This window comes from Plectropomus leopardus, chromosome 8, assembly GCF_008729295.1.
Source record: "Plectropomus leopardus isolate mb chromosome 8, YSFRI_Pleo_2.0, whole genome shotgun sequence".
Taxonomy (NCBI): domain Eukaryota; kingdom Metazoa; phylum Chordata; class Actinopteri; order Perciformes; family Serranidae; genus Plectropomus; species Plectropomus leopardus.
The window spans coordinates 10,523,529-10,536,949 of NC_056470.1; the positions used below are offsets into that span (position 1 = coordinate 10,523,529).

At 41.0% G+C, this 13,421-nt stretch overlaps 1 protein-coding gene across 1 annotated transcript in view; it reads right to left on the reverse strand.

Moving 5' to 3' along the window:
- The window catches only part of bsna (bassoon presynaptic cytomatrix protein a), a 134,025-nt gene that overhangs the window by 86,474 nt on the left and 34,130 nt on the right, over positions 1 to 13,421 (reverse strand). Inside the window, exon 2 of the mRNA XM_042491585.1 lies at positions 7,969 to 9,396. Within this exon, the coding sequence (XP_042347519.1) occupies positions 7,969 to 9,396 (1,428 nt within the window). The remainder of the gene's footprint in view (positions 1 to 7,968; positions 9,397 to 13,421) is intronic.

Here is a 13,421-nt window from a genome sequence, read left to right on the forward strand (position 1 = left end):
TTGAAATCAGCTGAAAAGTGCCTTTAACTACTTCTTTGACTATTGTCACTCCATTATCAGTGTCAGTGTGTGAGCCACACAGACTGCCAGCTGAGACAATATAACAATATAAATACACTAAATTCAAATTGTTATGCCATAAAGTTGCATAAATGCCACCAAACAAAGCCTTGCAGTTACAGTAGCACTTGGTGTATGCATTGTATCGCGTTTTTTTTCATTACATGGGAACCTACAGTTTATCAGTGATGCAGAAAATCTGAACAAGAATATTATTTATTTTATTGGCACGGTTGTTGTTGCTTCTCAGTGCACTACAGAATGTGTCTGCAGTCTTCTTATCCACAGTGATGCTTCTATAAAATCACAGGTAGCATTTAACATCAACAGTTCACTATATCTTTAATGAAATGTAGTATAATTACTTCAGATCATACCATAGTGTTGCCACTGTGGATTATGTTTATACGTTTGGCTCTGATTTGCTTAAGTCTGTTTTTACACCGCTGGTAAATTATAGCTGATAGTTACCTGGCATTTATCACAGATCAAATTTAATCAGTGAAATTATTTTCACTTTGATTTGTACAAAAACTAAAGTGATTTATAGGCCTACTTCTCTTTGATTAGAGTCATACAGCGTCAGACCTAATATAATTCTTGATTATAATGTTTAAATCCACAGCATCAAGTTCAAAGACTCAGAGCTGCAGACTGCAGCTGTCGCGTTAGAAATAACAGAGTGATGTATTAACTCAAACAATAGGGGATTTTCTGCCAGCATTCCTCACTTGCCTTATTTTAAGCTACAGTGTTGCTTTTTATGGTGATACTTTATAATATTATTCAAAGGCGAAAGTGGGGTCATATGATCAATAATTTTTAAAGTGTCAAATGACGCTCTGAATGCATCACTATTTTTTGACATAGTTGATTTATCACCTTTGTGATACTTGTTATTGCTGACTTAGGCTTTAGGCTGTGACAAGCTAGCTCAGTCAATGAGAGCCTGGCTGTGCAGAACTGGCTTCGTGGTATAGCCCTGTCTAATATCTTTTCATGTTGAATTCTGAGCTCAAACTCTCGTATAAATATATGCAACATGCACACAGACACTCTGTCCTTGCCAAGCACAATCACATTAGACAGGACTGATAAAAGGAAGAATGAGCAGATTGAAGGAGAAAGAAAGGGAAGGAATGAAGTAAATAATTATGAGAAGCAGGCATTACGTAGAGTAGCAGAGAGGACAGAGGGGACAGGATAAACCTTGTAACTTCTTACTTTTTGGTTCCAGCAGACGCTGCCTGCCCCTTACATATTTCATCTCTCCAGCTATTTATATAAAAAAAACCTGCTAAATTATTGATATGTCAGGAACGCTACCCTCCATGTTTCTCTATCACACAACGTTCCTGTCTTTTTCAAACACTAACACTCATCTGCACCGCCTTGTCAAGCACATTTATTTTTCAGTAAAGGCACAAGGTTATGTGCTGTGTCTCGGTTCTAGTGCAGCTATTCTCAACCATTGGGCTATAGCTTGGCGCGACACCTAGTGGACTGCAGAGATACTGCAAAATGGTTATATTAAATAATATAATACATTTTTTGGTAATTTACAAACGTAGTTATATTTTACATCTAAATGTGGTAAATAGAAGAAATTTAAAAGAAAAAACATAATTTCAATGACCAATCATGTTTGAGAATCATCACAACACATCACCGTGTTTTGCCAATGTAGCTGTTTCCTCAAACTCACTGCCACAAAATGGTTTGGTTTTTGAAAAAAAGAACGGTATAGGAAGCAACTCTGCGAAAGCAAAAGCTCCACAGCATGTGGTGAGTAAATATGACCCTGAATGCATTATATTTGAATTCAAATTTGTTTTGGGTCATCACAGCTGAAATTGGCATAACAAATATTTACACCAGAGTTTATTTCTTTTCTTTATATATATATATATATATATAATTTACTTATTTTTATTTCTTCCTTTTTTGTTTGGGAAGGTGCTCCTTTTTTTTTAAAATCTAAAACCCCATTTCTTGTGGTGAAGAGTAGAGTGATCTGTTCAAAATAATTTCTAAAGGAGACAACTCTATCCTGTAGAACATTTTGTGCATTAGCATATTAGTACATTTGCATTTATTCAGAAACTGTATATATTTGTTCGGTGAATAATTGTATTCAGTGTGTACATGGCATACTGGGAACAAACACGCAGTAGAAATTACATTTGCATGTAAGCTTAGTGAGCTTGATGAGCAAAACATAAAACCTACTATGGCAGAAAAAAACTTCCTGAAGAAAAGTGAAATGTTTTACTTAATCTAGTTAGAAATTCTGACATGAGGTAGGACTAACTGAAGGTTTGAGATTAACCTGTTACCATGGTGGGAAGCTATAAACTATTAAACTAGACTGTAACTACTCAGGCACAGTGGTATTTTGAGCTAAAAATGCTAACTTGCTTGCAATGACTTTGCAAACATGCCAATGTCTTTCATCTTAGGGCTGAAATACATAAGACATGGATGCTAAGGCAGGGCAGATTTTCTTCATCTGCTGCACAGACTCTGTCTTTGTAGTGTGTGGTTGTGCCAGCCACACTGTGTGCATATTGAGTTTTCAAAAGTGATAATGCATTTGTCTATGCAAGGTTAGGAAGTGCAGGCAAAATGAACTACTTCTGATTTCTGTACTAAACTGTATTCATTTGGATCATCATTGCATTGATTCAACTGATTTATTTTATTTTAAATGTACCCACAAGGTTATTCTGCTGTATCAAATAGCCTCTGGTACAATGAGGTATTTATCTAAATTATTTTTAAACAGATAAATTCTGATTTTTTACAGCACTATGATGTTTGTACCTGTTGGAGGGTTGCTAGCAGAAAAATAGAAAAAAATAGGCCAGCTTTATAAAAATAGAGATGAGCAGTGTGCACCACACGCCTGCATGCTTCCATGGCTAGTGTAGAAGCTTCAGTTGATTATAATGGACACACTCTGCTGTGGTATGCACCGTGGCCATGCATGCGCTATCTCGCCATTAGTGTAGCCTGTTAACATGCTAACATTTGCTAATAGGCACTAAGCACTAAGTGCAGCTGAGGTTGATGGGAATGTCATTAGATTTGGAGGTCCCTAAAGATGGTGCTAGATGACAAGTCATGGGATAGCCAAAGTTATTACAGCTCATCCTATGAGGAACGTGAATATCTGTGCCAAATTTTATAGCAACCCATTTTGACGGTTGCTGAGATACTTGAAATGAAAATGAAATTGTCAACTTCATAAATGGGAAATCCTGGGGGGGTGGGGAATGCCATCCATAAAAATGGTTGCTGAGATGTATCAGTATGGACCAAAGTGGTGGACAGTCCAACTGACTGGCAGATTGACATGCCATCCCTAGAACAGCAGGGTTAGCGTTGATGAGCAAATTTAGCGTAACCGTCAAACTTCCTCAGCAAAAACTGTGCTTCTGTGATCTAATCGCTCTTTTCTCGCCATCTTTCCCTCCCCGTCTTTGCTTGCTCCCTCACTTGGTTTTTTTCCCTGTCTTTCTTCCTACTGTTCCACTTACTGTCTTTTTGTGTGTGTGTGTGTGTGTGTGTGTGTGTGTGTGTGTGTTAGTGTTAGTGCTTGTCTTCCCTCTGGACTAAAAGCCGTGCGTGATTCAGCTCTACATGTCTAGTTTGCCCTCAGCCTCTCTCCATTTCTCTTTCTATTTGTCTCTACCTCTCTTTATCTCAATTTAGGTAAATGTGTCTTTTTAATTCATCCGTGTTTCTCTGAAAGTCTCTCCATCCTTCTTAATTTAATTGTGAGCTCTTCTTCATCACTTTTTCTCTCTCTTAGTTGTACCCTTTCCTTTTTCATCATCTTTATTTATGGTCTCCATCTCCTCCGGTCCTAATTGTCATCTTTCTTTTTTCCTGGTTTGACTAGAACTCAGCAGGTAGCAGTACATAACAAAAACACTGCGTCATCATCATCTTTTCTCTAATTCACTGGGAGAAATCATGCATGTGCTGGTCATTATATTCATTTTTTAATCCCTCTGACCTTTCTCTCTCCCTTCTCTCTTTTCTCTATTTCCTTCCTCTTTCTCTTCCTGTTTTCTCTTTTCCGTTTCATTCACATCCTCTGGAGAGCTGCAAGCCTTAACCCACATTACACACACACACACACACACACACACACACACGCATACTCTTTCTTTACATAATAAGTCTTCTTTATATCTACATGTGTGACAGTTAACAACGTTAATATCTCACGGTCTAAATAACACAGCATATCTTCCCTTCGCTGTGTGTGTGTATTTATTATATCTTGTATATTATCTCAGGGTCTTTCTAGAGGCAATGACAGTACATTACAGTACAATACTATGAACCACTGTACTCCCCAGAGACCCTGAAGGCGTCACGCTGCCTCAAAGTAAATACAACACGAGTCATTCTCAATCTGCCTGACTGACTGACTTACTGATTTACACGCATCTTTTGCTTCTTTCTCTCTTTTCTTTCATCTGTTTTTTCTTTCCTCTAAGTTTCTTTCCTGCATCATTCCTGTATCCTTATATATGTATTTCCCCGCTTGCCTTGCCTCTGTTCATTGACTCCCCCTGTACGCCTAAATCCCTCTTCAAGACTTCCCTTCTTCCCTCCTTTCATAAATCTCTCCAATCTTTCCCTCATTTCTTGCATAGTTCCTCTATTGCGTACATCCTTGATTCTTTATTTTCCTCTTCCTTTTCTAACTTCCTTACTTCCATTTGTCTTCCTTTCTTTCTTTCCTTTTCTGTTGCTCCCTCACTTCCTTCTTTTCACCTCTAAGCCTGCATCTGGATCGATAAATGGGAGGTGAGAGAGCAGTCAGCCTTTACACCTGTTTCATTGTGGCGTGAGCTGGATTGCTTTGAAGGAAAAAAAGAAAGCATAACTGAAAAGGATGTCTGTGTTGTGTGATTCAGCTTCCCTTGAAACCTTCATTCGCTCTTATTCTTTGGCTTTTTGCCCTTTCTTGGTCTGCAGTCTTTATCTTTATTTTTCCATCTCTCTTTCCTCTGTCTGTTGCCTTTTCTCAACCTTCCACTCTCTCATGCTTTCTTCCCTCATCTATCTTTATTTTTTGCTCGGTATATATTCAGCTCAGAGTATTGGCCTTTTTTTTTTACTTCACCCTTCATCTTTCCTTCTCGCTCTTTCTTCACCCTTTTCTCATGGACCAAGTATCCATGAAAAAGGAAAATACTGTTTCCCCTCTCTTGCAATATGTGAAAATGACACTTCACTCATTTAACAGCTAATGGACTGGGAGCCATGTTACACTGATTTCAAAGTGACCCAAAAAAAAATTCTCAGCCCAATTTTTTGGTTGATTTGTTTGCTCTGTAACTTGTAATGAAGCTAAGATTGTTTTCAAATTTCAGTGGTTGCTATAATTTTTTTACTGGCTTGTTTGCTGAAGAACAGTTTGTAAGCATGTAGCATACATGACAAACCACGTTGTGCTGCTGCTGTGTTGGTTGCTGCTTATCTTATGGTCCTACATATTTATAGCCCAGTAGCTAAATGCTATTTGGCGCTATTACCCTTGGGTTAGTACATTGTTCTTCAGCCATTGAACTGAGCCTCAGCATGGTCATCTTAGATTATGCTACAGAAAAATGCAACATAAACTCCCATGCTGTTACAGTTCTTACCAGGTATTTCTTTTGAAATCGTGCTCCAATTAGTAGGATTACTAGTCTCTTTTGTGTAAATGTAAATGTTAAATACAGGCAACCGTAGCATGAAGGCATGGCAGAGGAAAGAGGAGTCTTGCATTTCCATAGTTACTCTAGTTAGCATAACATGCTGTATAAATGACTAAAGACCTTGTGCCCATTGTTGTGCATGTTAGTTTCTTTACATTTAAGGTGTTTTTGGTCATTTTTTCCCCCAGTTGTTCAGAGGTAGTGGTTGAGTAAGTAAGGGTTACTTCGATAGTTTTAATAAACAATTAATGCACCAAAGTGCAAGGACAATGGTCAACGGACCTGCACTTGTATAGTGATTTGCTAGTCCTTTTTGACCACTCAAAGCACTTTCACACTATGAATCACATTAACATTAACCCATTCACATACACATTCACACACTGGTGGCTGAGGTCAATGTACATGGTGCCACCTCCTACTCAGTTTTTAACCATTCACAAGCACTCACACACTGATGAAACTGCCATCAGGAGCAATTTGGGGTTCAGTATCTTGCCCAAAGATACTTCAATATGTTAACCGGGGATCGAACTGCCAATCCTCCAATTAAAGCACAACCTATTCTTCCTCTGAGCCACAGCTACCCCAAGGTGCATGTACATACGTTCATGTATATCAACCATACGTATACAGCAAAATACCCATACATAATAATATGGCGGGAGAGTTCAGGAGTAAATTAAGAGATAGAAAGGTTATGGAAGACTAAACTGATTGAAAATTAAAAACTAGGCTTTAACAGGAAACCAGACAAAGCTGGAGGTATGGAGGGGGCTGAGAGGTAGTTAGAAAGATAGAAAAAAACAAACAGATATCACAGAGGGACAGAAAGAAAAAGAATTTGTGAAAGAACAAACTAATCTGAAATGAAATAAAGGCCTATAAACACTGATGATGATGAAAGCGAAAGAGAGGAGAAAAGACAGTGAATTCCTCAAAGGAAAGATGAGAAGTTCAGGTCTAACGGCATCCACACAGTGAAGAGGAAAAAGCCCAACAGTGGAATGAATGGCATTTTCTATTTGTGCTGTATGGTATCGATTGTCTGGGAGAAGATGATTCTGAATGTGTGTGTGCGAGCACAGCTCTTGTTCCGAAATATATGTGTGCAACCAGAGGCCGTTTGAGGCAAGTGGGGCAAAGTCCCACCTGCTGGCAACAGAAAAAAATTGGTTTTAGTGCTACCCAGAGACTTAGAAATGGAAATAATACCGGATTAATGCATGTTATTAATGGCTGTTGCTGTCTGTTATCACTGTTCTACAATTTAAGGACACTGGCAGGATATAATGTTTTTAAATGGTGCTTTAAATGTGCATGGGAATAGCCCCATGTTCCTAATGTCAAATGCCCCAAGTGTGGGAAAACAACTGTATGCATGCCTAGAGCCTTTGTCAATGAAAGCAAATGGCACCACATTTGATACCACATGTGGCTGATTGCCTTTGATCCCACTAAAATTTGATTGGCTATTTGTAAAGTACTGTTGTTGTTATTTGCTTGTCGTTGGCAAAAGTTTTTATCTATTTAGGCGATACTAATGGTGGTCACGATGAACGATGTTTATCTTTTACAACACTAATCTGAGTATGCTTTTTGTATTAAACTTATTTAACACTTTGTTGCCCACCAGTTGTGAGATATAGTAATAGACAAAATCTCTGGTAAAAATAATCAGATTTAATGAGGAGTCATTCTCAAGGTAAAAATGGGTAACTGAGTTTTTAGAGAAGACACTCGTTTGTTTCCTGTGTGTGTGTTATTGGGAGCAGAGAGTACCTGGTCAAGAGCAGGCTTTCGTGATCTGTGCATCTCTCTGAGAGGATGACTAAACATGACAGCAGCAGGACAACCTAGTTAAACTGGGCATCATAGCGACCCAAAAGGACTGTGCTTACAGTGGTAATTGAGCAGTATTACAGCAAGTTGAGGTCCTGGGTGTCCACTCCACACAAAATGTGTGGGGAAATGTGAAAAAAATGCATTATGTCTACTCGTGAAATTGTGTAACTTTCTGGTTTTGCATCTAGAAAGTTGTTGCTGTCCCACTATTTTTTTTCTGCACTGTGTACCACATTATGTTGTAAAGCATGCTTTTCTTGTTGGAATACATATATGTATGCATCTGCGTGTCAGAGACTTTGTGTGTATGCTGTACTAAATGTATGTGTAGCACTCCTCTTACCTCCACCAGATGTGGCGTGGGGTTGAAGCCACACAGGTTACACACTTGGCTGTGACACTGCGTACAGGTGTTGTAGTTGGGCGGGTCGGAGCTGCCGATGTTCAGCCCCGTTTTGCAAAGAGGACAGTTCACTTTAGGCTTTGCAGGCTCTGGAGCAGGCACAGGGGCCACCACGGGCTCCTGCTTTTGCGGCGCTTTCTGCAGATGAGCAGGTGTTTGCTGTTGTCCTTGTGGCCCTTTTTGATGATGAGCAGGTGACTGCTGTTGCGGCATTCCTGGTTGATGGGGCATGGTCTGTTGCTTCTGGGATGGTGTTTGCGGTCCACCCATTTGGGGACCTCCCATTTGGCTTGGTGCATGAGGACCCCCCATTTGGCTTGGTGGATAAGGACCTCCGGTTTGGCTCTGCATTTGAGGACCCCCCATTTGGCTTGGTGGAAAAGGGCCTCCCATTTGGGTCGGCGCGTGAGGACCACCCATTTGGCTTGGCGTGTGAGGACCACCCATCTGAGTTGGAGCATGAGGGCCCCCCATACCAAATGGTTTGGTGCCAGGGGCCCCTTGTTGTTGCTGCCTGTTGTCAGGAGATGCATTACTGAACACCACCTTGCCTCGTGCAGGGCTTGGCTGGGTGGAGGCGGTGGGTAGAGGGTCAACATTTATCAGGGTACTGGCCTGATTGAGCAGCGATGCCCCAAAGCCAAACAGTTTGGTCAGACCGTCCTGGGCAGGAGGGGCCTGAACCTGAGGTTTGTGGGCTGGGGAGGAGCCGGCGCTTCTGGTTTGGTCATGGTGCCGTGCCATAGACTGGTGCATTGGAGAACCGCGACCCAAATCGGGCTGGGAGGGAGCCTTGGTCAAGCCAGGGAGGGGCACAGCACCAGGGTGAGGAATCCGTGGACCCCCAGGCTGATTAGGACCTCCAGCGGCTCCTGGGGCTCCGGGGCCTACCTGCGAGTATGGGTCAGACCTCATGCCCTGCTGAAAGGACCCTGTCTGAGGCTGGGGGCCGCCAGGTCCAGGGTGTCTCTGCAAGCCTGGGGAGGTATGAGGCTGAGTCTGGGGCCCTGGCTTGGACGCAGGGTACTGCTGGGGATGAGATTGGGGATACTGCTGGGGCTGGGACTGTGGCTGGGTCTGGGGGTAAGGCTGGGACTGGGAGTAGGGTTGAGTCTGACCGTAGGGCTGAGACTGAGGCTGCTGCTGCTGCTGCCGCTGCTGTTGGGTGGGCTGACTTTGTGCCAAGGGTTTGGGCTGTGCTGCTGCTGCCGGCTGTGTTGGCTGAGGTGCAGGCTGCTGAGGCTGGACAATGGGTTTGGCTTGGTGGGACGGAGAGTGAATCTGCTGTTGGCTCTTGGAGCGAGGCGTGGTCATATCAATGCCAAGGGCTCTCTGCATCTGACAATTCAGACACAGCCATTCCTGGACCTGCAGACAGAAGAGAAAGGTTAGATGTTATTTTAATATTCCGCTATGAAAAAAATTATACAAATTTGTTTGTTTGTCTGTCTTATAACATCATATTAATATTGTTTATCAGCTTGTTCCGACTCTTCATTGAAGCTTAATAGCCTTACTGAAAGAAAACTGCTGTTATGACTTTACCAATCCATTAAACAGAAATATTCTAGATTTATTGCCCATCAGCTTATTAAGAATTCCCCCAAATTTATCATGGTACGTATGGTCTTCTTTGGAACAACGAAGATAAGGATCCGTGGGTCATGCGCATGCCTGTTTTACTGACTGGGTCTGTGAGGTCGAAGAGGTTATGATGCTGTTCACTTTAGTAATGTAAGAAAGGTTTTTGCGCTTAAACCAGGTAAAAGAAACCAAACAAATAAAGATAAATAAAAATGTAGATACAAAACATTGCCATGATTCATTGGTTTTTCCTTTCAAAGCTGACTGCCATTGATTACTTAAAATATCATCGCTGACTCAGACAGGATGCGCCAGTGTCCCATCTAAACCACATGGACACTGTATTTATTCAGCCAACTTCAAAGCTGCAAATGACAGAGAAAGTGCATTTGGATGGCTACACACAGAATATGGTCCATGTTTCTTCCTGTGGAAAACAGAAGTGCAGAGAGAATAGTTGTAATCAACCAGAAATAGAGGGAGAGAGAGGTAAATCAACCACAAATTGACTGCAGCACTGAGTGATTGCTGAGCCGAAACCGCAACCTGACTGAAAAAGCATTACATCTCTCAGACACACACACACACACACACACACACACACACACACACACACACACACATAAATCCACATGGGTACACAGGTATGCGCACACACACAGAAATCAAATGACACAAGCGAGACACAAACAGATATAATAAGAGACACACACAGTCAAACAAGATGAATACGAAACACCCCTCGGCATCTAAAAAAAAAAAAAAGCATCACCCCTCCTCCTCTTCTCCTGTCTTCCTCCTTCCTTCTCTTCTTCCTCCAGATGAGAGCTGATACTCCCTTGTGTCCGGACCTTGCTTGGCTCTCTAATTTCTCCCGACTGCAAAAAACACACAGCTCCTCTCTGAACTGTGTCAACCTGCTCTCATCCTGCCTTTCTTACTGTAGCTTTGCATCCGCCACAGCGACCGAGCTGCAATAAATAGTGCTATTTTAGCTCCTCTGCAACCAGAGCAAAGCTAGTAAATCTGTGCACGTTTCAAGCGTTTCTCCCATCCCCTTTCCTTCCCACAATGCAATGCGCTACTGTATCACCCCGCCCGTTATTTTTTTTCTTTTTTTTGCTAAGGACAAGTTGGCTCCTTGAATTTGAGGGGAAGATGTGGGAAAAAAATGTCTGCATCAGTCACGTACCCTAACTAAGCACTTCCTCCCACTGTGCTGTCCCAGCCTGCTTTGCTGTCTGGCATTTTCCTGCTTGACAGCATTACTGATCCCATGTTCTGTTAACTCAGCGGCTACAACACTGCTACAGCCTGACATCCTCCTTTTCTCCTTAACATATTCTCTTTGTAGCTATCTCTCCTCTCCTCTCTGCTTCTCTTCTCCCTTTTTTCCTCACATCCCCCCTTCACTTTCCAATTTTTCTTGCTCTCCGTCTTTATCCTCATTTTTCTGCTCTCTCTGATCAGCTCGAAAATGTAGGTCTCGTTCCTTGAATAGCTGAAGCGGAAGGAGATTTGAAAGTATAATTTTGCTGTGCAGACTCCTCCCACGTTGTGCTGCCATAATTACATCTGATGAAGATGGCGAGAGGGAGATGAAGAGAGGTAGATAGGGAGGAAGAGAAAGGGGGGGGGCTGATTTTAATGAGTCCCCGTCTATCCCTTTGCTTTATAAGCAACATCACAAGAGACACTTGAATGAATGAGGGATAAAGCGAGGGATGGAGGGACGGAAAAGAGCAGGGAGGAGATGGAAGGGAGTGCACAGCGGAGGGAGAGGAGTCAGCAGTTTTTTAATCCAGGCAGCTCTTCAGCTCTCATCATGTCAAGCTTAATCAACAGCACACCCGCACAGAATATCCACTTCTGCTTCACTGTGGTTGAAACCAGTGAATACTTCACAAACCTGAGTCCTGTTGCTAACAAGTGAGGTAGAATCATGCCACTTAGGGTTTGTTCAGTGGTCAGTTTACCTCGAATGGCATCTAGCCATAGCGATTATTGGTTTAATTCGTTGTATTTTTGAGGTATTAGTCTCTGATGTTTGTGCTTCCATACAGTGGAGGTATATGGGATTTTATGTGTTTCTTTCAGCACTTAAATATTGTATTCACTGTTCATTATTCAGAACATACAGAAGCATTCCCTTTCTGTTCACCACTTACTATGTGATCATCTGTGAACGGTTTTCATTGGGACTAACTTTTGATAAAAAGCCGTTTCAGTGAAAAGTGTTGACATTGCGGTCTCTTGTATTAATTTGGCTGTAAAAAGACATGGTTATATTTCTAAACCAGGACAAATAAAACCCAAACTATCTTCGTAGCTGAATACCACTAGTGCAAGTAAGATTTCCATTTAAATTTATTAATTTTGGTGAACTGACCCTATAATGCATCTGCAAACATTCTAAACTACAAACGTGTGTTTCACGTGCCTTTAATAATGCACCTGATTTCACACAATTTTTTCTCAAAGGGACAGTTCAACCCAAAATCAAAAGAACACATATTTCCTCCTACCTATTGTGCCATTTATCATTCTAGATTATTTTAGTGTGAATTGCTGAGATATTGCCCAATATTACTTCTTCTTCGGTGCTCATGGTTTCGGTAAAATGAACTGAATGACTAAATTGTACAAAATGTTACCAAGCTAACCATGTGTGTAGCATCTCCATATTGACAGATGTTTTAACATATACATTTGTTTGCGTTATCTAAGCAGCTAACTTACATTATCTCCAGGGGGTGGCCAACAACCCGCTTTTATATATGTAAAGAACTTCTATCAACATGAACTGCGTGGTAACCAGACTAGGCCTCTAATTAAGATAGCCCTTTATATGTCTGAATGTGTCGCCACACTGGGCTAGTAAAAAGGACTGGGCGTCTTATTGGGACTGGGCTTATATTTGAAGTTTGACAGTAATAGCACTACAGTTAAGAGGAAAAATATGTATTTCTGATTTTGTAGCAAGCTGTCCCCTTAAATGTGCAGTTTGTAGCATAAACTATGGTATGCTTCATAGTCGTGCCTTGTATCACCAGTTATTATATTATTTATTGATCATCGTCGTCATTAGTAGTTATATAAGTAGCCTAACCTATTTTTGAGATTATATTATGGCATTCGTATTATTTTGGTATATTGCAAAACTGATTGTTGGTTATTACAGAAATCCCTTGCAAGCACACAGTGATTTCAGTTTTGTGTAGGCATAGTAGGTCCAGCCAACATTTTCAACAAAACAACCTCTAAACAGCATGTAACAGGAAGCAATGTCAGTACAATGCAATAATTTAGTAGGGTGATACAATACGCACACTCACACAGAGCTACAGCACAAAGCCAAATTTATATCGAGAGTTTTTATTCAGTTATTTCTCTCTTAACCTTTTACCAGGGAGGCCCACTAAGATGAATAATGTCTTTTTTTCAAGAGAAAATTGTCAATGAAGCAGCATGCAGCAACTTAAAATGTAGCATCTGCCAGTTAATGCAATAACTCGGAGGGGAGTTCTACAAGTGAGTGAGCAGAAATAAAAGACTACATGCCCTTGATTTTAGAATAAAGCTCTGTTCTTAGAATTGAACATTTTCACATTTTCTTTAATGGTTTTATTACTACTAGTACATTTATTTCTTGAATACCAGCTGCTTAAACATAAAATAAAGATTAATATATATTGAATGGAATTGCATATTGTAACTGGGACACAGTATTTATGTTTGATTAAATAATAAAACACCAGCCTGCAGCCTGAGATAAAATGCAGACAGACAATATCCAACCTTGTTTATGA